At 40.6% G+C, this 25,590-nt stretch overlaps 1 protein-coding gene across 1 annotated transcript in view; it reads right to left on the bottom strand.

The window, feature by feature from the left end:
* The window catches only part of DOCK2 (dedicator of cytokinesis 2), a 411,678-nt gene that overhangs the window by 233,306 nt on the left and 152,782 nt on the right, over nucleotides 1–25,590 (bottom strand). Inside the window, exon 26 of the mRNA XM_047729407.1 lies at nucleotides 22,812–22,960. Within this exon, the coding sequence (XP_047585363.1) occupies nucleotides 22,812–22,960 (149 nt within the window). The remainder of the gene's footprint in view (nucleotides 1–22,811; nucleotides 22,961–25,590) is intronic.

Here is a 25,590-nt window from a genome sequence, read left to right as displayed (position 1 = left end):
TTCTTTCAGCTGAGGTAGTTGTTATTTGGGTATTTGTGACAATGTTGCCAATAATATGCTTGTATGATGCCTTTTTTAAACTACTTTTTTCTCTTCCTGTGGTTATCCCCGCATGGTAAACAACAGGGCTCCACTCTCTTTCCTGCACCAGCCAGCCCCATCCGGCAACAGCATCCTTCCAAAGTCTCTTTCTCCCATACAGTCAGACCACAATTCTGGCCTGACCAATATTCAGTGTTTAAAATATTTTGTAAACTATGACAAGTTGCCATCTCTTGTACAACTTTTTCTTCCCCAAAAGGAAAAAAAAAAGTAACTGGGGGGGGGGCGGGGAGAACAGAAATTCTTTTTAGTTCTTTGAATTTCTTTATACTTTATTTTTTCTGATTCATGATTGCTGCTTAAAAATTCTCTTTTTAAGTTTGCTTTGCCTCACAAAGTTGCTCTTTCCTCCAAGTTGCTTCTCTTCTGCTTGCTTGTTTTGTGCTCTCTTTTAGTCCAAGTTTTCCCTTGTGCTCTGGAATGAATGATGGTGTGTTCATGTTTCAGTGTGGGTAACTCAAATCTGGTTGCCAACTCTGAGCGTGTGAGTAGAGCTTGTGGTCTGTGACTTACACTGTAGGGTGATCTGGTTGGGACCCTTAGTCAGAGAGACTCAAATACCCATATATATATTATATTCTTCATCATATATATCTTCATTTTCTTCATATATAACATATATTCTTCTTGTGCTTCTCAGATTCCACAGACAAGTATTCTCTGCTCTCTTGTCTGAAGGGTTAAGCCCTGGCTGCAGCCCTCCAGGAGCTGAGTGGGACCAAAGTGCCAGAAGTTTCTGCTTCTGGGATGTATACTTTGATAACTTGTTTCAAGAATGGCATCATTGACTTTCGATTTTGCTGAGTGTTTCCTAGTCCAGTCTTCTGTTTTATCTTCATAGAATAAACTTCCAGCAACCCCCACTGCAGGGCGTCAGACTGCTTCTTCTTCTTTTTTTTTTTTTTTTTTAATTTTTATTTATTTATTTGACAGACAGAGATCACAAGTAGGCAGAGAGGGAGGCAGAGAGAGAGAGGAGGGGAAGCAGACTCCCTGCCGAGGAGAGAGTCTGATGCGGGGCTCAATCCCCATGACCGGAGCTGAAGGCAGAGGCTTTAATCCAATGAGCCACCCAGGCGCCCCCGGCAGACTGCTTCTTAAACACACTTGCAGCTGGTTCTCCTTGTTAAACCTCCTCCTGTTCATCCCGCCTCCAGGGGCAACTCCTACTACCCGGTCCTGAAACTTGGGGGAAATCTTTGCTTTAGATTGGATGAGTTCTCAGCTCTCCCCACTGCTGGCTTATGAATTACCCTTCCTGGGTCTGCTAACTCATTTATTCCTTTACCATATGGTATCTACCTTCTTTTAGAAAACTCCCTTTGCTTTCGTTCCAGTAGGTTTTCAAGAGGGAGCAAACAATGCGACTATATTTCATGTATCATTTTTACAGGGGATTCTACTCCAAATTTTCATGTTTAAATGTTTATATGTAAGCCAATTTCATTCCAAATATTACAAGTTCATGAATGTTAAATAATAACAACAACAACAAAATGTGAGTGTGTAATGCAAATATCTTTGGTTTTGAAAAGAGTTCTAGTACAACCCCTAATTTTACAGAAAGAAAAACTTCAGCATTGGGGGGGAGCGGGGGGGGATGCGGCATGGAGATCATGTGACCAGTGACAAGTAAAGTCATCAGAGCGAGAATGAAAAACCAGTTCTCCTGAACAATGCCTGGCCAACTGTTTTCTCCACTCCAGCACACAAGCAGTCTTGGTCCTTGTGTTCATGCCAAGGACAATCTCAGCTCATCCACCTGCTTTGTCTTTAGGTCTTTTTTAATACTAAAATAAAGGTTTCAAGGTCACAACTACAGAGTTAAATCCAAAGACCTTTTTTTTTTTTTTTTTAACCAAAAAGAAATAATGTATTTTCTGACCATGGAAATAACTACAATCTATGGCCACTACTATTTTTCTCTGCTCTGTGTTTCTATGTAAGAGGTCTTTTAAACTTCTTTCTTATCTCAAAGGCACCACAAACACTTACCTAGAAAGAAAATATCCTAACTTTCAAAAATAGTAACAGGATCATCTAAAGCAGAGTCACTTCTTTCTATGGCCCCTTGAGGCAATGTGATTTTTCTCATGAGTTCTAGGTTTAGCGCTGTCTTCTTTCTTCTTGTTTGAACCATTTCCCAACCTGAAAGACTTGATTCTAAGTGCACAACACCTCATTGTATGAAGCAAGTGACAGAGGCAGCCAAAGACTCAGAGATGTGGAAGTTGGGGTCAGTAAAGTCCAGCAGAGTGCTTTGTTGCTCCCCATCATCTCTGTCTCTCTTACCCATGGGGTGCCCCCCATTTCCCAGGTAGGATTTAAACAATGCCTTCAAGTGCTCATAAATGTCTCTGTACCATAAATCAGCCTTCTCAAGAAGCAGAGAGCTTGAGTGGGGGGCAGAAAGTTAGATAAAAAGGAAAATAAGATGTGGGCTCCCATCTGACACTGATATTACCAATCTTGAGGTCATATATGCCAGAAATTTGAGGTCTATATGCCAGAAACTGTGCATATAGATGAGACATCTATGATCCTACATTTTTTTAAAATATCAATGAAGTCCCCAATAAAATATGAGGATTTTCCCAGGCATTATCCATTCCTAAGTGGCTAGGCCTGAAGCCAACCTCAGTTCTGTCTAATTTGGGGCTCTTTCCGAAGCATGGTGCTGGTACTGAGAGGTGAGGGTGCTTTAGAGTCAAGGCTTATAAGTGCCCCAGCATCCATCTTTTAGGATCACAGAAATGAATAGAGGCAGCAGCACTTTGTAGATGATAAATCATTCTGCAAATGTGTCCAAAGTAAATAAGACAAACATTTGTGAGCACAGCTGTTTATGGCATATTGTATTGTTTTAAATATCCAAATGCAGCAAACAAGATAAATGTCCCCAAATATGGGATCCTATTATATAAACAACAGCCTATCCATACAATGGAGTGAGAAGGTAGATATGCCTTGATCTGGAAAGATACTTTTAATACACTCAGTAGAAAGAAACTATGGAGCACCATGCATAAGCCCATTTATGTTTTTTAAAAAAATCCTTTTCCGTGTCCCCAAAGTCTATAAAAATGTATGGCAAACCATTAATAATGGTACCCCCAAGCAGAGGTAAGAAGGAGAGATGTGAGGTTAAAGGGATAATTTTACTTACTGTGGTTTGCTAGAAATTTACATAATAATCATGTAAAGAAAATAGAAATAAAGAAAATAGAACTACTGCCCAATTAGAAAAGAATGAAAGTCAGTCTACACACCCAAAGAATCATACTCACAGGGACTGAGTGGGGATACACAGCAGGGACCACAGTGTGTTCCCCGCAGCCCTGTGTTGAGGTCTGAGGGCCCTTACCCTTGCTGGGATCCTGCTGCTCACAAGCTGGAGTGGTGTTGTCAGTGTTACTAAGCTGAAAAAAGAGCTCTGCAAAGTAACATGGGTTAATACTTTTCAAAAGGCCCAACTGAAATGTTTTATTCCATTTATCAAAAGCTTTTAACTTCTATTTTCTGGAAGGCAGGGGGAAAACAATCTACTTAAAACAACCAGGAAAAAAAAATGCACACACACACACACACACACAAAACCATCACCTTCAACAACAACAAAAATCCCATTGTACTTAAAGAGAAACACTGCTTTTATTCAGGTCCTGTAAGTTGCTTTGTGGGGACTTTTATTAAAATACACTGGACGCTCCAACCTGCAGGCTAGAAAGAAAAAAAATTAAGCCATCCAAGGTCTGTAAGTCTAACATCTCAGCACTGATGAATGGAGACTTGTTGGAGCCACTTACAAAGATGTACCTCAGAGATGCTCTACTTTCGTGTTTAGTTCTTCAAAAAAGGAGGAGTCTATGAAATTATATAAGGAGAAATAGCTAAAGAACACAATTAACGATTACTAAATTCTTCCTGTATGCCACGCGATGAACTGTGTGCTTTGTATTTATAATTTCAGTGTGTCTTGGGAAAACCCTGGGGACAAGTATTATCCCATTTTAAGATATAAAATAAGATTCATCCTAATTATCATTACCATTCAATATTTATTGACCACTTCATATATGCCATTTACTATAATAATAATGTTTTACATGCACCATCTCATTTAGTTCACAGAATAATCTTATCAATCTGCCATACTAGTTCCTCCTATGTCACAAATGAGGTAATTCAGAGGTTTATATAACTTGTCCTAAGTCACAGAGTTGTAGGGGATGGGGGTGGATTTGAATGCTTGTCTTCTTGGTTTCCAGGCTTACAAGTTGTGTACACAGGTATTTTAGCAATTTTGTATCACTTACAATATCTAAATATAACAAGCAACATACAGGTCCAAATGCCACCCCTCCCCCACCCAGCAGCAATGGGCTCCTTTAAGATTTCCATTGTAGAAATGGAGGTCTGTGAACTTTTTGTAATACTTCAAAAAGGTTAATATACTCACACATCTTCAGTACTGCCACATGGGCTTATTAGTTATAATGTCAAGATTTTTTGTTTGCATAAGAACAAGATGAACTCCAGTTAAGCACCCTATTTAACTCTGCTGCTCAGAAAATTCAGAATAGGGCTTATATATTATCACTTTTTTAAAAATGAGTAAGCACATCACCTAATGTTTAATAGATGCTTCTTGTTTGGGAGGCCATGTATTTTAAACCATACAACCAATAAGAAAAAGTGGGTGAAAATTCCCTGGTGGCGAAAACTTTTGCTACTATTTATCCAGAAAGCCATTAAAAAATGTGGCTTCCATCTCTCCATGTGAGGGCTACCCAATGAGCTTTTCCCTCCCTCCTTCCATTATTGCCCTCCTCTCTGTTGCCCCCACCAGCAGCCTGCCATTTCTCTTCTGTTTCCTTTGTTCCCTTTTGCTTTATGTCTTTGCTTTATCACACTTCATCCTTAATGCTAGGATGGCTTCAGCCATGGGCAGAGAAGTTGTCTGTACAGATCAACATGATTCTCCCCCACCCCAAATGATTTCTCAAATACATCTCCAACTGTTTATTGATATTTGAAATTCCATGGATAGAATGTCACTCTCTGACTTACAGTTAATTCTCTCCTGTTAAAATATAGCCTTGATTGAGAACATTATATGAGAGTATAAAACCATCTGGGTTAAGGGTCCTAATATATCCACTCCTACCTGACCCCGTTTCACTGTTGAATAATAGATTGTGCACCATCCCCGAATTCCTTGAGGAAAGGGATTAAATCTATGTTATTAGTTAGATTCAATACGTAGAACAAATACAGGACATACAATAACTAATCACCACATCAATTTTAATTTAATTAATTAATTAGAAAAACAAATGTGAGGTGTCAGGTAACTCGTAGAGATGTAAAGAGAGATTCTTAGATGAGGGGAGGGAATCAGAATTAGAATCTGGAAGCTTCTGGGCATGGACTTCCTCAACTATACTAGCAACACAGCTTGACCCCATACAAATGACTAAGGGGTCCGTGGACAGGAGAAAGAAGGAATAAAAAATATACACAATCTCCCACCTTCCTTCCTACAGTGAAAATACCCCTAATCATTCTGCCATCCTCCAGAGAAAGAATATAGACATCAGACAGCTCATTCAGTAATGATTGATCTAGTTTCCTCAGCAGGATCTCCCTAAATCAAAATTCTATTGTCCTCTTTTTTTTTTTCTTTCAATAAAATGGAATCTCTCCCCATGAGCCCCTCCCAATTCAGGTAGGCACAAAACTAAGTTCGGAGATAGATCTCATAAAACACCCCACTATCTTATGTCCCAGCCAGATCTCAGAGTCCAATCTCACTGACAAGTGTGCTTAGGAATTGATTACACCAGAAACTTTAGAAAAATTACCATCAACATGAACCTTTAAAATCTTACCCTCCAACCTCTTTTTCCTTTGCTGGGAAATTATAGAGAAAGTAGGCCAATCTAAAATGTAAGAGAATTTACCAGAAAAGAGCAATAAATCTGAAGAATGAATGTGAATCCTCTGATCTACGTGTGCACTTACACAGACATCAATGCTGGGATTTTTGTTTTGTTTTGTTTTGTTTCAGTTCAGACTGGATATAATTAAAATACTCCCCAGAATCTCATCTCAGAACAAGCAATGGAGACTGTGCTGATAAAAATCACTGCCTTCTAGAACTAGGGCAGTTCTCCCCATCTTGAGAAGTATGAAGCCTCAATCTCTCTCTCTCCCTCTCTCTTTATCTCTCTCTGTCTATTTCCCCTGACTTACCATAGTGTGTTCCTCTGCCTTAATGCTGATAAAGTATATGTAATTTATTTCACTGTTCCCTAATTGTGAAGGTGATTTCAAAATATTTTTACAGTTCTATCACATGTCTAATATTTGCTATCATCCCCACCCAACTCATTTTGGAAAGCTTAGGTTGTGTGTTCCCTCCTCTCCCACTATCTCTGTGACCAACCCATATACTCACAATAAATTTGAAAGAGGGACAACTGGTTTATTTTCCTATTTATTATAAATTTCCCAATTTGATCTATGATTTCTCATGGTTTTTCTAGGTGAGAAGAAGGTGGCCACTTTATAGCCCAGTCTCCATAATATACCACTTATAATCTATAGCTCCGATCCTTCCCTGACCAGCTGCAAACAGGAAAGCTTTTCTTCTGTATGCCCAGTCCCTTTATATTCTTAATCAGTGAGAGCCCAGCCTAAGTGGTTACTATAACCAACTCAGCTTGAACCAGATCCATGTATTTATTCCTAGAAGTACTCTAGGAGTTTCTTTCTAATAAGCATGTAGCATCTAGAGTAGTATTCTGCTCCCAGTGTTCCTAGGTCTGGGATGAATTTAGAGCCTTGGGAATCTGCCTAAACATTGAGTTGCTGCTCCACTCCAAACTCCCATCCTACAAAAATGAGATAGCCAGGTGGTATTCATTATAATCCAAACCTCCAGAAACATTCCTTGAGCATCTACTTTAGTAGTTCTTAACCACTGCTGCATTTCTAGAATATTCTGGGGAATTTCTAAATATATAAATATTTTCATGCTGAGGTTCTACCCCAGATTAACTCTAAATCTCTAGGGCTAATAAGGTCCAGGCATTGCTGTTTTTAAAAAGCTCTCCATTTAATTCTGACATAAAGTCAGAACTGGGTACCACTGACTCACTAATGCCATGCTCTGTCTTGAGTGCTGGGGATTCAGAGGCAGAGAAAGCCTAGTCCCTGATTTTAAGAAGTAATAGTCAATTGGCAGGGTATGGCTAGGGAAGAACCACTCAGCGAGGAAAGGACCATAACAGAGAGTGCTAACACAAAGTGTTAGCTAAACTCAGAAAAAAGACAACTCAATCTAGGGGAATCTAGGAAGATGTCTTAAGGGAGGTGGTGTCAGAACTAGCAGGAAAAATGTGCACCTGATATGCTTTTTGCTATAAGTGTAAGTATGGCTTTATAATAAGAGTAGTTTCTCTAATAAAAGTGTGTAGCCTATCAACACATACTATTCTTAATATTCTTAATGTAATCTTAATATTCTTAATATTCTTCCAACCCCTTTCTCTCAGCCTGTGTCAAGTCTTACTCTGCTCACATTGAGCCTTGGAATCCTATCTGCTCCCAAGAATTCTGATTATGATATTCCCAGAATTACAGTATCTTTATGAAACAGAGTTCACCATATCTTAGCCTTGGACTGTGGGCCACTCTTTGAGGAAGTTCAGTTATTTGAGTCTGGTGAGGTTTTATTTCTTCCAGGCACTAACCCAGCCATTCTAACCACCTTTAGCCAGCTCATCTCTCCCATAGAGAGTAACCAGATGGATTTCTGCCTGTGTTTGAGATGCCCTTCTCTCCCTGGTCACCTGCCAGTCTTATACTCCACAGTCAAAAACAAACAAACAACAACAACAATAACCTAGCTCAATCATCATCTTTGGGAAGCCTTTTCCCATTCAACCTACTTAAACCTCATCCTAAATAGGATTGGTTGCTGTATTTTTTGAGTTCCGACAAAACCTATTCAATACTTCCTGGAACTAATGTGCCACATCTTTCAATTTTGAGTTTCCAAAGTGTAGCATCCACTTGACACAGTGGAAGTACTAAGCACATGTATAAATATGTGGAATGAATGTGTCGATGGATGGGTGGGTGGGTGGATGGTTGGATAGATGGCCGGGGGACAAATAAACTGGTGAATTATTTTGCCTAGATTTATTTTTTATCTTATCAATTCAGATAATAATGCAAAATAATAGATGTTCCAAGTTATCTATTCTCAAAAAGCAAAGATAACTAGTGATCTTCTTTCTTTTTCTTACATGTACTCTCTCTTCTTTTCCTTTTTTCCCTCAAACCAAGAGGATGTGGTGTTGTAACTTGCCTTCCACAGTAAGTTTCAAGTAGATAAATAATTAGTCTTCTGGGGGTATTTTGGAAAATTATAACTACTCCTCTCTAACCTTCCCTGAATTGTGTCATTCCTTGCCCCTAGATATGAAAGCATTCCTTCTGCCTCCTGAAGACTGGCTCTTTTCACAGAAAAAACAAACAAACAAACAAACAACTCTACTTTTCACAGATGTCACTTTCAGACCCTGCTTATCAGATTTCTAGTGCCTCTCCATGAGTTTCTTTGAGGCATATCTGCCCTTTATTACCTACCTACAGCCTCAGTGACACTTGCCAAGCCAGAGGAAGACTTGCCTTCATTTTTATATTTCCAATCCCTCACAAAAATATATAGTATGAATTATAATGTCTAACAAAATCAACTACCTCTTTTATTCCCTCAGGTTACACCACTAACTTATGCAGTTTTTAAAAATTCACTATTTATTTCACAAACATTATCAGAAAGAAAAATTCATAATATACCCATAAGTCCAGCCCTGCAACATATCTAACTTATTATTCTATGATGCATTCAAGTCCTTGAGCATGAAAAATCTTTATGCAACATGCAGAAAATTTGTATTCTGCTTTTTCCAGTTAACATGACATAAACATTTTTATTATCATACTTTTTAGCCAAAGAGAAGGCTCTGTTTCTACTTACCCTCTATAGTGGCATAGGGGAAGGTCTGGATTTAGATAGATTGAATTCTGGCTCTGCCACTAACTTGCTAGGTAGCCTAAGTCTATTTATTTCAACTCCTGTAAGCCTCAGTTTGCTCCTCAGTAACATGGGCATGATAAGAGCTTACTCACAGAATTGTGGTAAAAACTGACTTCTGTATATAAGGTGTTTGACAGTGTTTGCCTTAAGCAGGAATTCATGAATGTGTGACTCACAGGTAACTGCAATATCTTTAAAACATGGATCTATCATGACTTAGAATACAAAGTACACATGAATAATTAAGATGAAATACAAGATTGAATTCAAGTAAATTCTACGTTTGGGTCCCACCTGCAGAACACTGAGAGTTTACATTCACTCACCTGAAATTGGAGATACTTAGGTGGAAAAGCTTGAAAAATCACTGAAATCTATCACCACTCTTTCACAGATATATTTGAGCGACCTTCCTCAGATCACAGAATGTCAGAACTAGGGCTGGAAATAGAACTCTTATGTTCTCAAAAGCTGTTGAAAGGCTTTGATACCAAATACCACCTTTCCCATCACCACTCCCTCATCCAATACAGCACAAAATGCACACATCATTAATTAATCAAGACTTTTTGAGAGAGATCACACTGTGGGAAAATGAAAAAAAAAAAAAAAAAGAAAAAGAAACACATACGAGGTATTAGCATGGTAGCCACAACTAACAAAATATTAGGGAGGGGTAAACTCGTGCTGGGAGAGGCCATGTAACTTCCCCAAGAGCACACAGCTAGCTAGGGGTGAATTTGGGAGTCTGAATCCACATCAGTATGTCCCCATCATCTTTCAACTAGAATTTAACTCAATCAAAATCAACAGATATTTTTGACTGCCCAGTCTGTGCCAGGTGCTGTATTATGATGTGACAGTGAACAAGACAGATGCAGTCCTTGCATCCATGGGGCTTATTGTCTAGATGAGAAAACAGACACTTGCATGAAAGCAAAGTGTGGTGAGCATCAGGTAAGGTAAAGTACCTTCAGTGTTTGTAAAATATTCATGCAATGAGAACATGTAAATGTGAGCCTCCACTCTGTTTCAGAATTAAATTACACTCTAGGTTAAACATGCTTACCCATACTGGCCTGGGAATCTGACCATTATCCTGCATTATTTCTGTGGGAAAATGCATGGTGAATTCTAACCTGATTCAGGAGCACAATAATGCTCAAAGTTGGGAGCACAGCCATACTCAAAGTTGGTACCTGCTTTTTATATGATGTTTTAATGCAACAGCAGCAGATTTACCTTTCTCATTATGTTCTGCTGAGTATGAAAAAATAAAATTAGCATCAGCATATATTTCTAGAAAGTAGAGCAATTGAGATGAGAGGATCAATCAAACCACAAAGATTAATTATTGAGTAGCTGCTTGGAATTCGGCACTTTGCCCAGAAAGTGTAGAAATATAGAAGAAATATAAGACTGGATCAACCCTATCCTTGGAGAGTCTGTAAACCAGGTATCAGATATCCATATAACAGCAATTCCAGTAAATGGTAGGTTATGTCAAAATTTCAAGAGACTGAGGTGGACATATGACTGTGGAATGGCTAGGTGGATCAGAGACCAGAGGAGCTGACTCTGGTAAGACACCCATAACTTGGATATTTGGGGAGAATTCGTCATGGCAGAGAGAGGAGTGTTCATTGTGGAGAAAGACCTAAGACAAGGTGAGCTGTGAAATAATGAATAGACATTGAAGCCAATGTTGGGGAGTACTGGGGAATAAGTCCTTAGAAGTAGTTCTGAATGAAAGAGTACTTTGTCTTAATCACATTGGCATCCCCAATGCCTAGACTGGTGCCTGACAAAGAGTGGGTGCTCAGTTATGTTTAGTGAGAGGTGAAATAGAAAGACAATGTATAGGGCGCCTGAGTGGTTCAGTGGGTTAAAGCCTCTGCCTTCGGCTCCAGTCACGATCCCAGGGTCCTGGGATCGAGCCCCACATCAGGCTCTCTGCTCAACGGAGAGCCTGCTTCTCTTCCTCTCTCTCTGCCTGCCTCTCTGCCTACTTGTGATCTCTCTCTCTGTCAAATAAATAAATAAAAATCTTTAAAAAATTTTTTAAAAAGAAAGACAATGTATTCATTAAAGAGAGAAACAAAAAAAGTGTGAGTCCTCCTTCAACATTAACCAGACAAGCATAACATGATAAGAACAAATGTGATACTGCACATAATTCAGTGCTAAATTCTACAGTAAAACCAAAAGTTTCAGAATGTAGCAGAGTAAGTGGCTAAGACAGGGCAAAAAAAATCTGTGATGATTTCTTAAGAAATCAACCCAGAGGAAACTGGGTTGGGCCTATTAGAAAAAGCAAGGTTTGGCTCTCAGAAGTTCACAATTCAGATGCTCATAGGGTGAGGCAGATAACGTACATAAACATGAGAAGCCAGTCATGTAGAAGCACAACAGGAAGTGGTGAGTCTGTTGCTTTTATTAAATAGTTTGGCAAGGCAAACAAGATAGATCTGTGGACTAGATTCAGGCTGAGAACCACCAACTGGACAATTAGATAAGCAAAAGGAAGAAAAAAAGAGTTCAATCCAGATGGAGAAAACAGGTAAAGGACAAAGAGGAAAGAACATGAAGGCCTGGAGGAAGACACAGAGCCTGATCTTACCAGAATGCAGAATACTGGCTGAAAATAACAGGAAATGTGGCTGGAGAGAAAAGCTAAGTAGAGTTTAGATTCCAGGTAGAAGAGGTAATAGATGAAGCTTCAAAGATAAACGTTAGCATGTTGTATTGCTTGGAGAAACTGCGATGAGATTAAACATTTTATTTTTTAATCTGGGCCGCTGAATCAATTGCATTTATCTCTAAGACGAATGTTGCCTGAGATTTCCGTAAGAAAATGTCCATTCTAGAACTCCTCGATTGCTTTCTGAAAACTTTCCTTGTTCCGTCACTAGCAGCTGCCCCCAGATTGTATAAGACAGGTGGGGCACTATAGATGGAGCCGTGGATCAAAAGGATCTTCAAACACAGAGCATTTTGTTCCTCGCTTAACACATTTCACTTAAGGATTTACATTTACACCAGTTGAACAAATCAAAGTTATGGTTCCCTCAGTAACTGTAACCTGGACCAAACACAGCTATATTTTTCTGCTGCCATGCGGGCTTTTAACTCATGCCTCCCAACTGTGAAGGGGAGATTTAATTCAGACATTATGCAAGAAATGCTTTCTGGAAAGCAAGTGGCTGGCCCAGTGAAGGTTTAGTGTAAATGGCTGTTCCTTTCAACTTGTGCTTTTATGCAAAGGTTCCCTGCAGACAGAAATCTTCCAGACCCCCTCCACAGTCTTTCATGGTGAGCAAAAAGATAACTTCTCCATTTCTGCAAGCTGTCACGCTTGCTCATTCATGGGTCAGAGCTCAGCTTTGTTATTGGGGGTATTTGGTGTCAATGAAAGGCACTACAAGGTGCCAAGACTGGATGAGAGTAAGCGATTGGGGCACTTACCCAAGGGGCAAAATTTAAGGGGCAAAGAATAATAATAAAAATAAAACTCAAGAGTAGAGATGAATCATATTTAATGCCATATTTTTAAAAATAAAAGTTAATTTAAAAAATCCATGATGAGGGACGCCTGGGTGGCTCAGTTGGTTAAGCAGCTGCCTTCGGCTCAGGTCATGATCCCGGAGTCCTGAGATCGAGTCCCACATCGGGCTCTTTGCTTGGCAGGGAGCCTGCTTCTCCCTCTGCCTCTGCCTGCCACTCTGTCTGCCTGTGCTCACTCTCGCTTCTCTCTCTATGACAAATAAATAAATAAAATCTTAAAAAAAAAAATCCATGATGAACAAAATATCAAAATGTTGATTCTTTTTTTTTAAGCCTTTTTTTTTTTTTAATTTGACAGAGAGAGATCACAAGTAGGCAGAGAGGCAGGCAGAGAGAGAGAGAGGGGGAAGCAGGCTCCCCGCTGAGCAGAGAGCCTGATGCGGGGCTCGATTCCAGGACCCTGAGATCATGACCGGAGCCGAAGGCAGAGGCTTTAACCCACTGAGCCACTCTGGCACCCCCAAAATGTTGATTCTTTAAAAATATTGCATTGGCATATTATTTTTGTTGATTACTGAATTTTTGGTGCCCTCTTACACTTTGCTGCCATCCCAGACAAGTGCCTCATTTGTTTCAGCCTCATCTTGGCCCTGAGAGACAGTCCGCATGGGTGAGGGACAGAGGAAAGATGGAGCAAATGAGGAGAGGCCATTGTGGATTTGGCTGTAGGCGAACTCCTTTAAACTTTGGTTACGGCAGATAAAGAAATATCGGAGAGCATCTCAAGAAGTATTTCTAGTTGGTATTGATGAAACAGGATGTGTTGGATTATTAATTTTATTGGAGAGTTCTAGTCAACCAGCAACAAAAGCTGTCTTCTAATTTTCCAGGTGGATTCTCCAAGAATAAATGACACCAGGACCATCTGTTAAGTTATGCCAAACCACTCACTTTCTAAGCCTGCCAAGTACAGGTCGAGTGACATTCTAGCCCCACATGTTGGCCTAGGGAATTATTGCATAGACAGGGCTATCATATAGCCCAAGTGAAATCCTATAGCCTGCAAGGTCCTTGAAACCACAGAAGGCTTTTATCTCATCCACATTCCCAGTCCCCAGGCTAATCCTGGGTTCCTGCCTGCTGACATTGGTTTAGTCATCTGCTCATTTGGTGGGAGGTTACATTGCCTCCTGACAGGCTGAGGCAGTTAATAGGATGGAATCCTCTGGTAAGGCCAGTCATTTGTCTGCAGATTTTATTACTGTCTCCGATAAAGCGGAGAAAACCCCTTATCTATCAGCATCCCTTCATATTGGAATAGGTATGGTTTGGGGAACAGCTAGTCCTCAAAATGCATTCCTTGTAAGTGAACAATCACTCCTTAAATACTTCAAAGATAAGCTTTTATTTGTTTATTTGTTTGTTTGTTTGCTTACAATAGTGTTAGCTTTATGGACAAGTTGGATGTATGCTTCATCCAGCTTCCCTTATTGTTAAAATCCTAATGTCAACATGACCAGAGCACAATTACAGAAAATTCACATTGGTACAGTCCTGTTAACTGAACTACAGACATTGTTCTAATTTTGCCAGTATTCCTTCTAATGCCCATTTTTCAGTTTATGGTCCAATTCAGGATCCCACATTGAATTTAGTTGTCATGTTTCCTAAGTCCCGCCTGTCTATGACAGTGCTTCGTCTTTGGAGACATGGACTTCTGAGAAGTACTAGTGTGCTGTTGCATGGAACGTCCCTCAGCTGGGGCTGTCGAATGTATTCTCATTATTAGATTGAGGCTGTGCATTTTTGCAAGATTCCCCACATAAATGTTGCTGTCCTCTTCAGGGCATCTTATCAGGAGGGAGATGATGCTGATATGTATCCTTTCTGGTGATGCTCCTTTCATCACTTGATGAAGGGGGTGGCACTCAGGTTCTTCTACTATAAAGTTACTATCTTTCCTTGTGTCATTAAAAAGTGCGTACTTTGGGATTAGGCAAATACCCTAATTTCTCATCACACTTTTGCCCATCACTTTTAGTCTCCGTTGATGGTTCTTCATTGTGACAATGATGACTGCAGTGTTTGCCTAATCCCAATCCTAATGTTAATCATCTCTAAACTGTATTTAAGGCCCAAAGACCAAAACCTACCGAGGTGAAAGACAGCAGTCTCCTGTCAAATGACTTTCTCACAGCTGTGAGATTAAACACCCAGTTGAGGTATGGCAAGCTTATGGCGCCCAACTACTCTTCCCTGCCCCTCACCGATGCAGGAATCAGGGCTCTTTCTCACTGACCTATGTAAACACTCAACACTACTAGGGAAAAAATCATTACCAGTCAATAAGAATTACTAGTCAATAAGAATTCCATGGGAAATGGAAAATATTTATTTATCTCTGCTCTAGGTTGAGTGTTCAGTTTCTCTTTAAATCGCTGCATCCCTGGAGCAACCTCTCTTTGACCATGAGAAGTTGCAGATAGCAGATCCAGGGCTGCTGGGGAGAAGAGAAGTGCACCACTGGCTCCCCTGTGCTTTGGGGTTTTTATTGTTTGGGGCAATTCTGTTGAGTCCCAGGCAGTTGTGTGCTGGTGTGTGTTTATCAACTGACTTTCCAAAAAGACAAAATCAGAAGCCTGAGTATACAGTGTTTGCCAGCCCTGTAGTATGGGGATTCCCTTCGTGACTGACATCACTGAACGGAGAGTCAGGAAGAGATGGACAGCAGTAAAAGAGGCCTCAATAGAATTTCTGTCGTAGATACCACAGATGTAAACAATCTCAAGCACACAGATAAAAGTTTAGTAAGATAATTAGGAAGTGATGTGTTTTGAGTATCTATTTATTATGTTTGATTTTAATATAGCCTATTTAATTATAGATATTTATATAAATTTTTAATAATGGCAGTTATTTAACAAATAACTCACAAGATTCCTAAAAATTTAACACTTGGTTCTCATGAGCTGGTGTGAACCAGCTCCAACACACAGTGGCATACAATAGTTACCATGAGTGAAATTCTGGAACACCCCAAAGAAGCCCCTGAAAAGGCAGGATGACACTTTTCCCCAGACCCTCAGGAACCCATATGAGGTCCAGATGCCCTATGGGGAATGGCTCTGCTCCAGCGACAGCATCTGTGGCTTCTTGGCAAGCCTCCTGTGGAGCCCATGAGGGCTCCAAAGCATCTGGCTGCCACCAGGTCTGCCTCAAGGGTTATTTTCAATGCTAATGGGGTACAGAGTTCTCCCCAGGCTCAGTACCTATTTACCATTCTCCCAGGAGGCCACTTTGCCCTTTACTCTTCTTAAAAGAATTACAGGCCTAGAACAATTGGAAGGAGCATAGGAGGGAAGGGGAACAGAAAGGCAAGAAAAAAGTCACATGTACAGAGTATGGATTATATGCCAGGTTCAGTGCTGTGTGTTTGCACAGATGTTCTTGTTTACTCTAATCCTGACACACTGGGAGAAATAACATCCCCATTTTACAGAAAGAGGGTATAACTTCCCAAGTCTCCCACATTAAGAAGAAGCGGATCAGGATGTGTTCCCAACTCCGCTAATCACTGTGGCCCCAGCATAGAGAATATAGCCCGTGATAGCAGCTCTAGAAGTATCTGTGGGATGGATACATGAATGTAGCCTGACTCCAAAACCTGTCTCCTACCTCTCTCAGGCAGATGAAGCCAGAGAAAGTGCTCTTAAATGGTAAAGTGTACACGTGAGGAGGCAGAAGGCAATGTGTGTGGGAGGTTGTTGACTGGAGAGTGAGACGGGGGATTCTCTCCAAGCTCTGCCTTTTACTGATGCTCTGACCAGTTGGCCACTTCCTGAGATTAGGTTTCCTCACCGGTAAAATGGGAGAGTTTCCCACATGGGAAACCTATTTTCCCATGTGGTTGCCAGAAACAGTTGTGATGCATGCAAGAACACTTTGCATGCTGAAGTGTGCTAGGAAAGAAAGTGTATCATTTGTCAACATCCATGACATCATAATGTTATTCCATTGGCCTAGAAAGGGCACATTTAATGCCATGGAAGCAGAGGAAGAGCAAAGGGTAAAAAGGGAACGGCTTTGGACATAGCAGAAGGTGGAGGAGTCGCATCAATGTCAGCTTTAATTTGGAGGCTTAATTAGCTGCTCTCTGTTTGGAAAGCACCACAGATAAAAGAATTTTTGCAAGCCTTGTCTCCCTGTCTTTTGTTTGAAATATGAGGGAACATATAGGTTAGAAGAAAACCCTGCTGCTTCTGCATGGTGGTATCGATTCCTGGGAATTAAATGGTAATTCAAAGAGGCAGCAGTGGCCTCCCTTTAACCCTGAATCAAGCGGGCTGCCTGGCTTATCAGAGAGCCCAGAACTAAGGTAGCCATAGGGGGTGCACTTCAGAAGAAGACACTCAACGACAGACTTCCTTCCCACATGTCAGGTCAGTGGCAGTGCTGGCCCAAGAATGCCCTCTAGTCTCCACTGCTCCTGGTGCCTACCATTGTCCTTTCCCCACCCACTGGAACCCTAATGGAGCTGCTGATGTGATGTCCCTTTTACGTCAATGTCTGATCCTCTTTACAGGAGGGGCATGAGTGTGTGTGTATGTGTGTATGCATATGAGTGTTAAGTCACACATGCATATTCAATGCAATAGACAAATCACCCGTAGCAGGTGGGGGAGGCAGGAAAGTGGGAAAAGGGGATGGGGAAAAAAGGTAAGAAACACATACGCACACAAAAACAAATAAAAAACAAACAAGGGAGGTCCTGGCCCATACGAGTGATGGTAATGTGTCATACACTGAGGGTGATTCATTCAACCCCTGCACCTGACATCCAAGAAATTCAAAGAGAGAAAGGAGAATTCTCTCCTAGCACTCAGAGCAGAAGACCCAAGGGAGAAATCAGCTTCCACCATTGATTTGGGCAAGTCATATTCATTCACATATACATTCCTACAGTACAGAGTTTTGTGAGCCAGGCATCGTGAGGGAGGTGGGCAGGGAAGAGTCAAGCTCCTGTGAGATTGGTGTCTGTCCTCACAGCACTCCCGGCCTCACAGCACTCCCGGCCCCACAGGCAGAGCAGTCCACAGAGGATGACAACACAGATGCCATGACAGAGCAGGCAAAAGCTGCTCCTAGGACACAAGAGAAGGGCTGGGGAAGAGGGTTATTGAAAGAATTTTAGTGGAGCAGGAGGATGGAGAATGAAGGAATTGGCAAGAGACGAGGCTGAAACTCTGATCTGGGCAAAGCCAGGGGAGCAAGGGCTTGTTGTCTGAGCTTCGGAGGTCAAAGCCTGGCAGGGGACACACACAGGAAAGTGCAACACCAAGCGATTAATGCAACAGTATCAGTCCGGATACACAGTTATGAAGACACAGAGAAGGAAGCCCTTGATTCTGTGCAGGGGTTTGCAGGGGAGACTATGAGGGCATGGAGCTGAGAAGATTTTAGAAAGGAAGTATTGTCTGAGCTGAACCTAAAAGGCATTTAGGACTTTAGGTGCATAGAAAGAATAGGAATTAAGGACATTCCAGGCGAAAGAAAACACATGAGCAAAAGCCTTCCCTACCAGCATCTAAGTTGATAAATAAAAATACCAGAAATCCCAAACAGTTCATGACTAATAGTGTGCCTTGGTTAACAACCTCCTAGATTTAGTCAATGGACTTAAAGCGTTAAAAAAATTAAAAAGCTGACTCTGAGCATTCTCTCCCTCCGTGAAGCAGGTATCACCAACCCCATCTCCTGTTCAGGCTTAGGAGTCAGCTTTACATACTTTGTGATTGCTAAGCAGGGTACAAAATGATGACTCTTCTCTTAAGAGGAATGAAACATAAAAACAAAAAGGCTGTTTTAAGAGATGGAAAGAAGAAGAAAAAAAACACTCCCTCCGGGTTTGGTGCAAAATTAAATCTTATGAGTTACTCAGCAGCCAGCAAGGCACAGAACGAAGCCAGTGTAAAATAGGTCTTCAAAGTAACTAGGGTTGACAAGTAACCTTGCTCTAGAAGGGGGAGAAAGGAGTTAACAGAGACAGAAGTCAGGTCTTTCTCCCTTCACTTGAGCCTGTCCCTTTCATATGCTAAGTGCAACTCAAGCAAGCTGGGGGAGAGAATTTAACACTATCATTAAAAAAATATCAACACCCAGGCTAAGGCAGACATCACCCCCTGAGTCATATGCCACCCAGGGTTACAATGAATAAGGTAATAACAGGAAAACAGAGCTTCCTCATGCCACACCTGCTGTGCTGGGCTGTAATTACTCAAACATTGGCAATCAATTGAAGACTAGCATCCTTTCCCATCCCCCAACACACAATGCCTCCCAAAAGAAAGCTTGGCATGCTGCACTATAATTTCTAGATTTCCACATGTGTTTCCAACCCTGAGCAATGGTTCCTGCAGGTAGATATAACCTATAGTTGGGTGGGGAGACAGGCTTTTCCATGGTGCCAACAAAGTGACAGTAAAAGGCAATGGCTATGCTGTTATCAGCAGAGAAGATCCAAACAACCAGAAGACAAATCCAGGACTTTTATCCTAGGAGGGTTTTTAATTTTTCCTCCAAATTTCCAATTTTGAGAAGTCGGTGCCAGTAGAAATCAAACAGCATGTTTGATGGTCTGGATTTTCAAAGTCAGATATTTGCACAGGCCATGTCCCCACTACTGCATGACAATGAATTTATGAGTACAAATGAATGTGCTTGAAGATTTTGCCATTTTATGGTTTATTAAATGCCATATTGGAAAACGCTAGATTTCATAGACTGGAAAGGGTTCTTTAATTAAGGTAAAGGACTGAGGATGAGTCCAACCAGTCTTTCATTTCCAATGAATACTGAAGATTAAAAAAAAAAAAAATAGGTCATATTAGAGTGACGGTTAGTAAAGGATAGTCCTTGGCCCAATAGCATCCACATCACCTGGGAACTCAGAAAAATAAATGATCGGGTTCCAGCCTCCAAATAAAATGATCAGAAACCTGTTTTTACAGCTCCTCCAGGTCACACTGATCCATGCTCAAGTTTAAGACTTCCTGCACAAGAGCTGTGCTCCTCTGCCCTTGTTGCCTATTACCACCAGCTGGTAAAGTTGTCCTTGTGATGCCCCACCAATCCCAGACCAGTTAAATCAGAATAGCGGGGCTGGAGCCTTGACACAGCTGCTTTAGAAAAAAAAAAACTCCTCAGGTGATCTAAACACGAAGCCAGAGTGGAGAGCCTCTATAGGCCAGAACAAGAAAGATTTAGATGAGATACTTTAGGATTTCTGATTGTTAGCTGCGTTCAAAGTAATAATGGCTACTGAAAGAATCTCCTTTGGGGAAGAAAAACCTTTTGAGAAGAAGAGAGATTTCCATCTTCATGAACTGAAGAGGTTGGCTGTGAAGCTCACCAACAGTGAGAGCGTCAGAATCTTATGCCAAACCCAATGGTAATAATAGTATTTAATAACTCATCCAGCAAAGACAGTTGCTCAACCTAAGGAAGAGGTGGGCTAGGGCCCACAGTCAGAAGTCATTATAAAAGCAATGCACTCAGAGACAGTAAAGAGTGACACCACACCTCCCACACACTTCAAGTCCAAATGCCACAATCCTCCAAGGGGAGCTCAGAGCTTCCCACTCACTTCTCAGCTTTGAAGCCCCTAATACCCAGGGCATGTGAGACAGCAGGCTCTTCTCACCAGTGCCTGATGTTACCCAGTGTGCAAAATGATGGCAACCCATCAAAACAGAACACCAGGAGATGCTCACATGGGATGGGCAGAGCCTGAGCACTGCTTAACAATTGAACCATGAACTTCTACTTAAATCAGGGAAATAGATAACCCATTGTAAGTGCGTTCCTCTAACAGGATCCACTGGCATATCCCAACAAATCCAGGATTTTTTCCCCATGAAAAAGGATGTGAGGATTACTGAACTGTAAGAAATATTGTAAATTATTTTCAACAAGAAGAGGTAGCATTCTTTAGGATGTTTCTGGAGAAATAAGGAGCCAACTCTAATGTTCCTATACTACGAGTGAGAGTAAGACCAAACTCTCCCTTAACTTTTTGTAAAAGATCAAATAACAAAGACTGGAACCAGTTCAACAGCTGGTTGGTGAGTGCACTTATAAAAACACCCACCACCATCATGACAACATCACAGAGTGAATCTAGCTTTATCCAAGCCTTTGGGCATTAATCTCCATCTCCCCCAAGAAAAAGAGGGAGGAAGGTAGAAAATGAGAGGGAAAGACCATGCTCTTGTATCTCTAACGCCCATGATTATGCAGAATTTGGAGTGTGACTGACCTGGGTTTGATTTTTGACCATATCATTTATTTGCTGGCTGGCCTTGAATGTTAAGTCTATGAATTTCAGGTTTCTCACCTTTAAAATGGGAATAATAATCCTTAGCTCCAATCAGGGTGAGCAGAGAGAAAACATAGATGGCAACTAGCACAGTTTCTAGAAAACAGCAAATGAAGTAGTAGCTCTGATCTTTAGTTATTCATCCTTGAACATCCAGCTTCAATTCCTTTGAGAAGACTTCCTTGACAAAAATGAATACACAGACATACACACACAGACACACAGACACACACACACACTCAAAGTCTTTGTAGCTCCAGTATATTTTTATATGCATCCATAAAATTTAGACATTATATTATGTTGCAACTGCTTATTTATATAATCTGTATAGATTTTCTTAAGGAAAGAGACCAGGCTTTGAGTGTCCTCAATGCCGGTCACATAGTTGATGTATCATATATATGAATGAATGGGTGAGTCAGGCTACTGCATTTACCTTGTAATGAGATAAGAAGCTTAATTAGGATGGAAAAAAATGGAAAGGACAAGATACATTAGGAAGTTGATAACAATCACTGACTAAGGGATACAAGCAGTAAAGGAATAAAATAAACGTTCTGTAGTGTTTTCTAATGATATCCAATCATAGCTATAGTTCATCCAGAAAGCCCTTCTTTGAGCATTTTCTTGAGAGGAGAGGGGGTGGGGGGAAATACTTATATAAATACTTACAAACTACTTGGTTGTTTAAGTCTACCCAGTCCTCTGAAACCAGCCCATCTAGGAAAGGAGTGCTCTTGGACATTACGCAAAGACAAGGTGAGGTTGCCAAATGAACCTAATTTATTTATTTTTTTTTTTTTAAAGATTTTATTTATTTATTTGACAGAGAGAGATCACAAGTAGATGGAGAGGCAGGCAGAGAGAGAGAGAGGGAAGCAGGATCTCCGCTGAGCAGAGAACCCGATGTGGGACTCGATCCCAGGACCCTGAGATCATGACCTGAGCCGAAGGCAGCGGCTTAACCCACTGAGCCACCCAGGCGCCCCAAATGAACCTAATTTAAATCAAGAACCATTACCTTTCTCTTCCAAATCTTAAGAAATCTACATCTTTACTGTTACCACTAATCTATCTCCCTTGCTCTCTTCTGCATTCTCTGACCTTTTGGAAGCCCTCTACTTATTCCCCTGAAACTTTCTCTTTTGTGCCGTGGCCGCCTAATCTCTGGATGATGTCTACCAAATAGACATTGGATTCACTGGCACAGCCACCTCCCTACCACCATCCCACCCTTCATCCTGTCTCTAGAGTCTAGGCCTGAGCAATGTGCTCAGCCAGAAAAAGCCTTAACCATTTTCACCATTGCAGGAGATAACCAAAGAAACAAAATCAAAGTAAATCAGCTAAAACAAAAAAACAGACAAGAGTTTTCTTGACTGTGTAGGCATAAGAAACTCTCCTTCTGGCCTTTGCAAGCAAAGGTTTTAGTAAATGGACAAATCATCTAAAAAGTCTGCAATATGTCCATACCTACCCCCTGAGAAATCTTGTCCAACAAGAAAGATAGTGACATAATGCTACGTGTTTAACTCCAATCCCTAAACCATCTTTCACAGCCATGGGGGTTAGTCACTGGAAAAGTAGGCCCGCTGAGCAAGCCGCTGACTTTTATCTTTAGACTTCAACTGTGATTCATCAGCATCAATATTTTAGAGCTTAATCAGCTCACTGCTAGTCTGAGTCCAGGACATCTACATCATCGTGAGGACTCACCGCATCCTGACAGCTGAGGACCTCCAAAATGCTGTTGAGTAGTTCGACACAGTACTTCTTCTCCTGGACCTGGTGTTGCATCTCATCCTTCTGTTCCAGCAGCTCCTTCAGTTCTTTGGTGATGACAGGAAGAAGAATGTCCCGGCACTCTGGGAAGGAGGCAATTCAGAGGCATTTGAGCATCCTTATTCTGTAGTTCCTTTTCCTCCTTTTCTTTCTTTTCTTTCTTTCTTTCCTTCCTTCCTTCTAGATAATTTTTCATTAAATAAATAATTCATGATATCTTTTCCTTATAAAAAATTTGAACTATGAAAAATTAGGTTAAGATTTCCTTAGACCTTCATTCACAATTCCAGTCCCTCTCCCCAACACTCACTCCCCAGAGGAAACCAATTCTTTTATTTCATATATATGTGTGTAAAAGAAATGTATATGCATATATATATACATACATATAAAATTTATGTATGTGTATGCATTTAAAAATGTACCAGTATAAAATATGTAGTATCATTTTGATTTGGCCTCCACTTAAGTAAAATATATTATACTGTGGTGATAAACCCTCATGATCTTTTTATAGTTTCACATATGTATCAGGATAAGACATATAGTGTCATTTTGTTTTTGTGTCCTTTTCATAAAAGGAGATTATGCTCTATCTTGTCTTATGCCTTGATTTGTACCTTGATTTTTCTTCACTCACCTATTGAAGCACTCACCTTCTTGGAACACTTTCTGTTATTACACATAGCGATCAAGTGAATCATTTGTAGTTGTTGTATAGTATTCTCTATTATGGATATATTTTTTTATTTAGTAATAGCCCTAGCGATGAACATTTTTCACTGGCACAGACAGTATAAAAGTGAACAACCTTCTACTTGCATCCTTATGCACAATGGTTTTCATTTGAAATAAATTAAAATATTCACCAAAAAAGGTATCTCTCTTAGCATTGCTGTCTCAGGAAATTTCTGGAAAGTTCTGGAATCCTACACAGCTTTATTTCTGTATTTCTCTTGAAAATGGCAAAGCTTCCAGGGCCCAAAAAATAATTCCCAAAATTTTTCAAACTACCTCCACCCATCTACTCAGCTTCTAGAGCTGAGATGTAAATCCTATACCCCAAGATTTCATTTTAATTCAATTTAATTCAATTAAAACAAACAGGTATTGAGCATCATTGATGAGGAAAGCTATACTTTGATGAGGAAGGCTATACTTCCAGAAATATAGCAGTAAGGTAAGATTCTCACCCATTAGATACTTAGAATTTGACAAAGATCAGCAGCAGCAAAAACAAAGAGCAATGGCAGACCACAGAAAAAGGTGGGATGAAGTAGAAAACATCTCTTGTTCTGTCACCCCAACATCTATACCATCTCCTGGCACAGCACCTTGGTTTCATTCTGGGGAGCCACCCTGCTGAGGACTATAAGCCTAGGGACACTTTCATGAGGCTGCTGGCCCTTCTCTGGACAGGGACTAGATATCTGATCCTAATTAGAATGACCCCTGAAATCTGAATCTTGAGGGAATTTTAACAACAGTTGCTGCCATTGCTAACATACTGAATGCTTACAATGTGCCAGGCACTGTATTAAGTGTCTTGCGGGAATTACCTCAGTCAATCTTTACAATGACTTTGGAGGTAGATTCCACTATTTCCTCATTTCACTGAAGAGGAAACAGAAGGATGTGCCCAAGTGTACATAGCTATTATCTTCTAAAGGATTTTTGGCATGTAACTTTGGAAATTTTTGTTTGTTAGAGAAAATGGTATGTGTTTGCAAGTTCAATGTTGGAAAGCTAGGTGAGTTCATTTGAAGTTCTAAACTCTTTACCATCGGATGAATGACTTCCTCAACTTCCTGAAACTTAACTTCCCAACTCTGCCTTCAGTCACATTGTCATAAATAAAACTAGCTGGAAGCTAAGAATTGTGCATTCTCTAAGTTAGAAGAGGATGGTAAATTCTTCCTCTTTGAGAAGTTATTTTTGAAAGTAAAATAAAAGAAATTTAAAACACAACAAAAAGTCTTGCTCTCCCACAGTTCTCTGCCCAAAAGGGAGTCCTCAAAAGATGTGTTTTAAGGAGATTTGTGTCCCTGCAACATTTAGGGTAGCTGGAGGAAGAAAAGGGGGCAGAGACCCTGCAAAGGGCAGAAACCCGTGAATATGCCCCTGCAATAGCCCAGGTGATGACAAATGAGACTATTAAGTGCTGGGTTCTGTCCCTCTAAAGGTCCAGCCTCTGAGCAACCTTTGTCTTTTGTTGAAGCTAAAGATTTAAAAGGACTGGAAAATAAGGTAGTAAGAAATAGATCAAGAACAGTCAATCGTCCTGAGTTTAAAGCATAAGAAGACAATGTCTTAGTCTAAAACAGCCTGTTGTGACTCAAGATTAAAATCATTTAAAACTCTGTAAAATGGAATCACCAGGGCCTAGAGTGATATATAAAGAGATATGTAAAGACAGATAAGAGGTTAATCCATTCAGGCAGTTAATTAACTCCTTCATTCATTTAGCTGGTCTACTACATTCAATAAAGGCTCCCTAAGCAGCAATCACTATTCTGTGATGGGAGGTAATGGTCAGGGGTTACTGGCCCATTGCAGCAGTAAAGCCAACACAAGTAAGAAGCAGGAGTAAATAGGGAAAAACCTGGTACCTCTACCTCTTGGGAGTGACAACCTGTTAGGACTGTTCATACAACAGAGCTGTGTGGTAACAAAGGTCAAGGTTTTCCTTAAAGGTTCATTCTGTTGATGTTCT

The sequence above is a fragment of the Lutra lutra genome, chromosome 5, assembly GCF_902655055.1.
Source record: "Lutra lutra chromosome 5, mLutLut1.2, whole genome shotgun sequence".
Classification (NCBI taxonomy): Eukaryota; Metazoa; Chordata; class Mammalia; order Carnivora; family Mustelidae; genus Lutra; species Lutra lutra.
The sequence above is the reverse complement of the archived record's forward strand: the minus strand, read 5'-3'. Positions and strand labels throughout refer to the sequence as shown.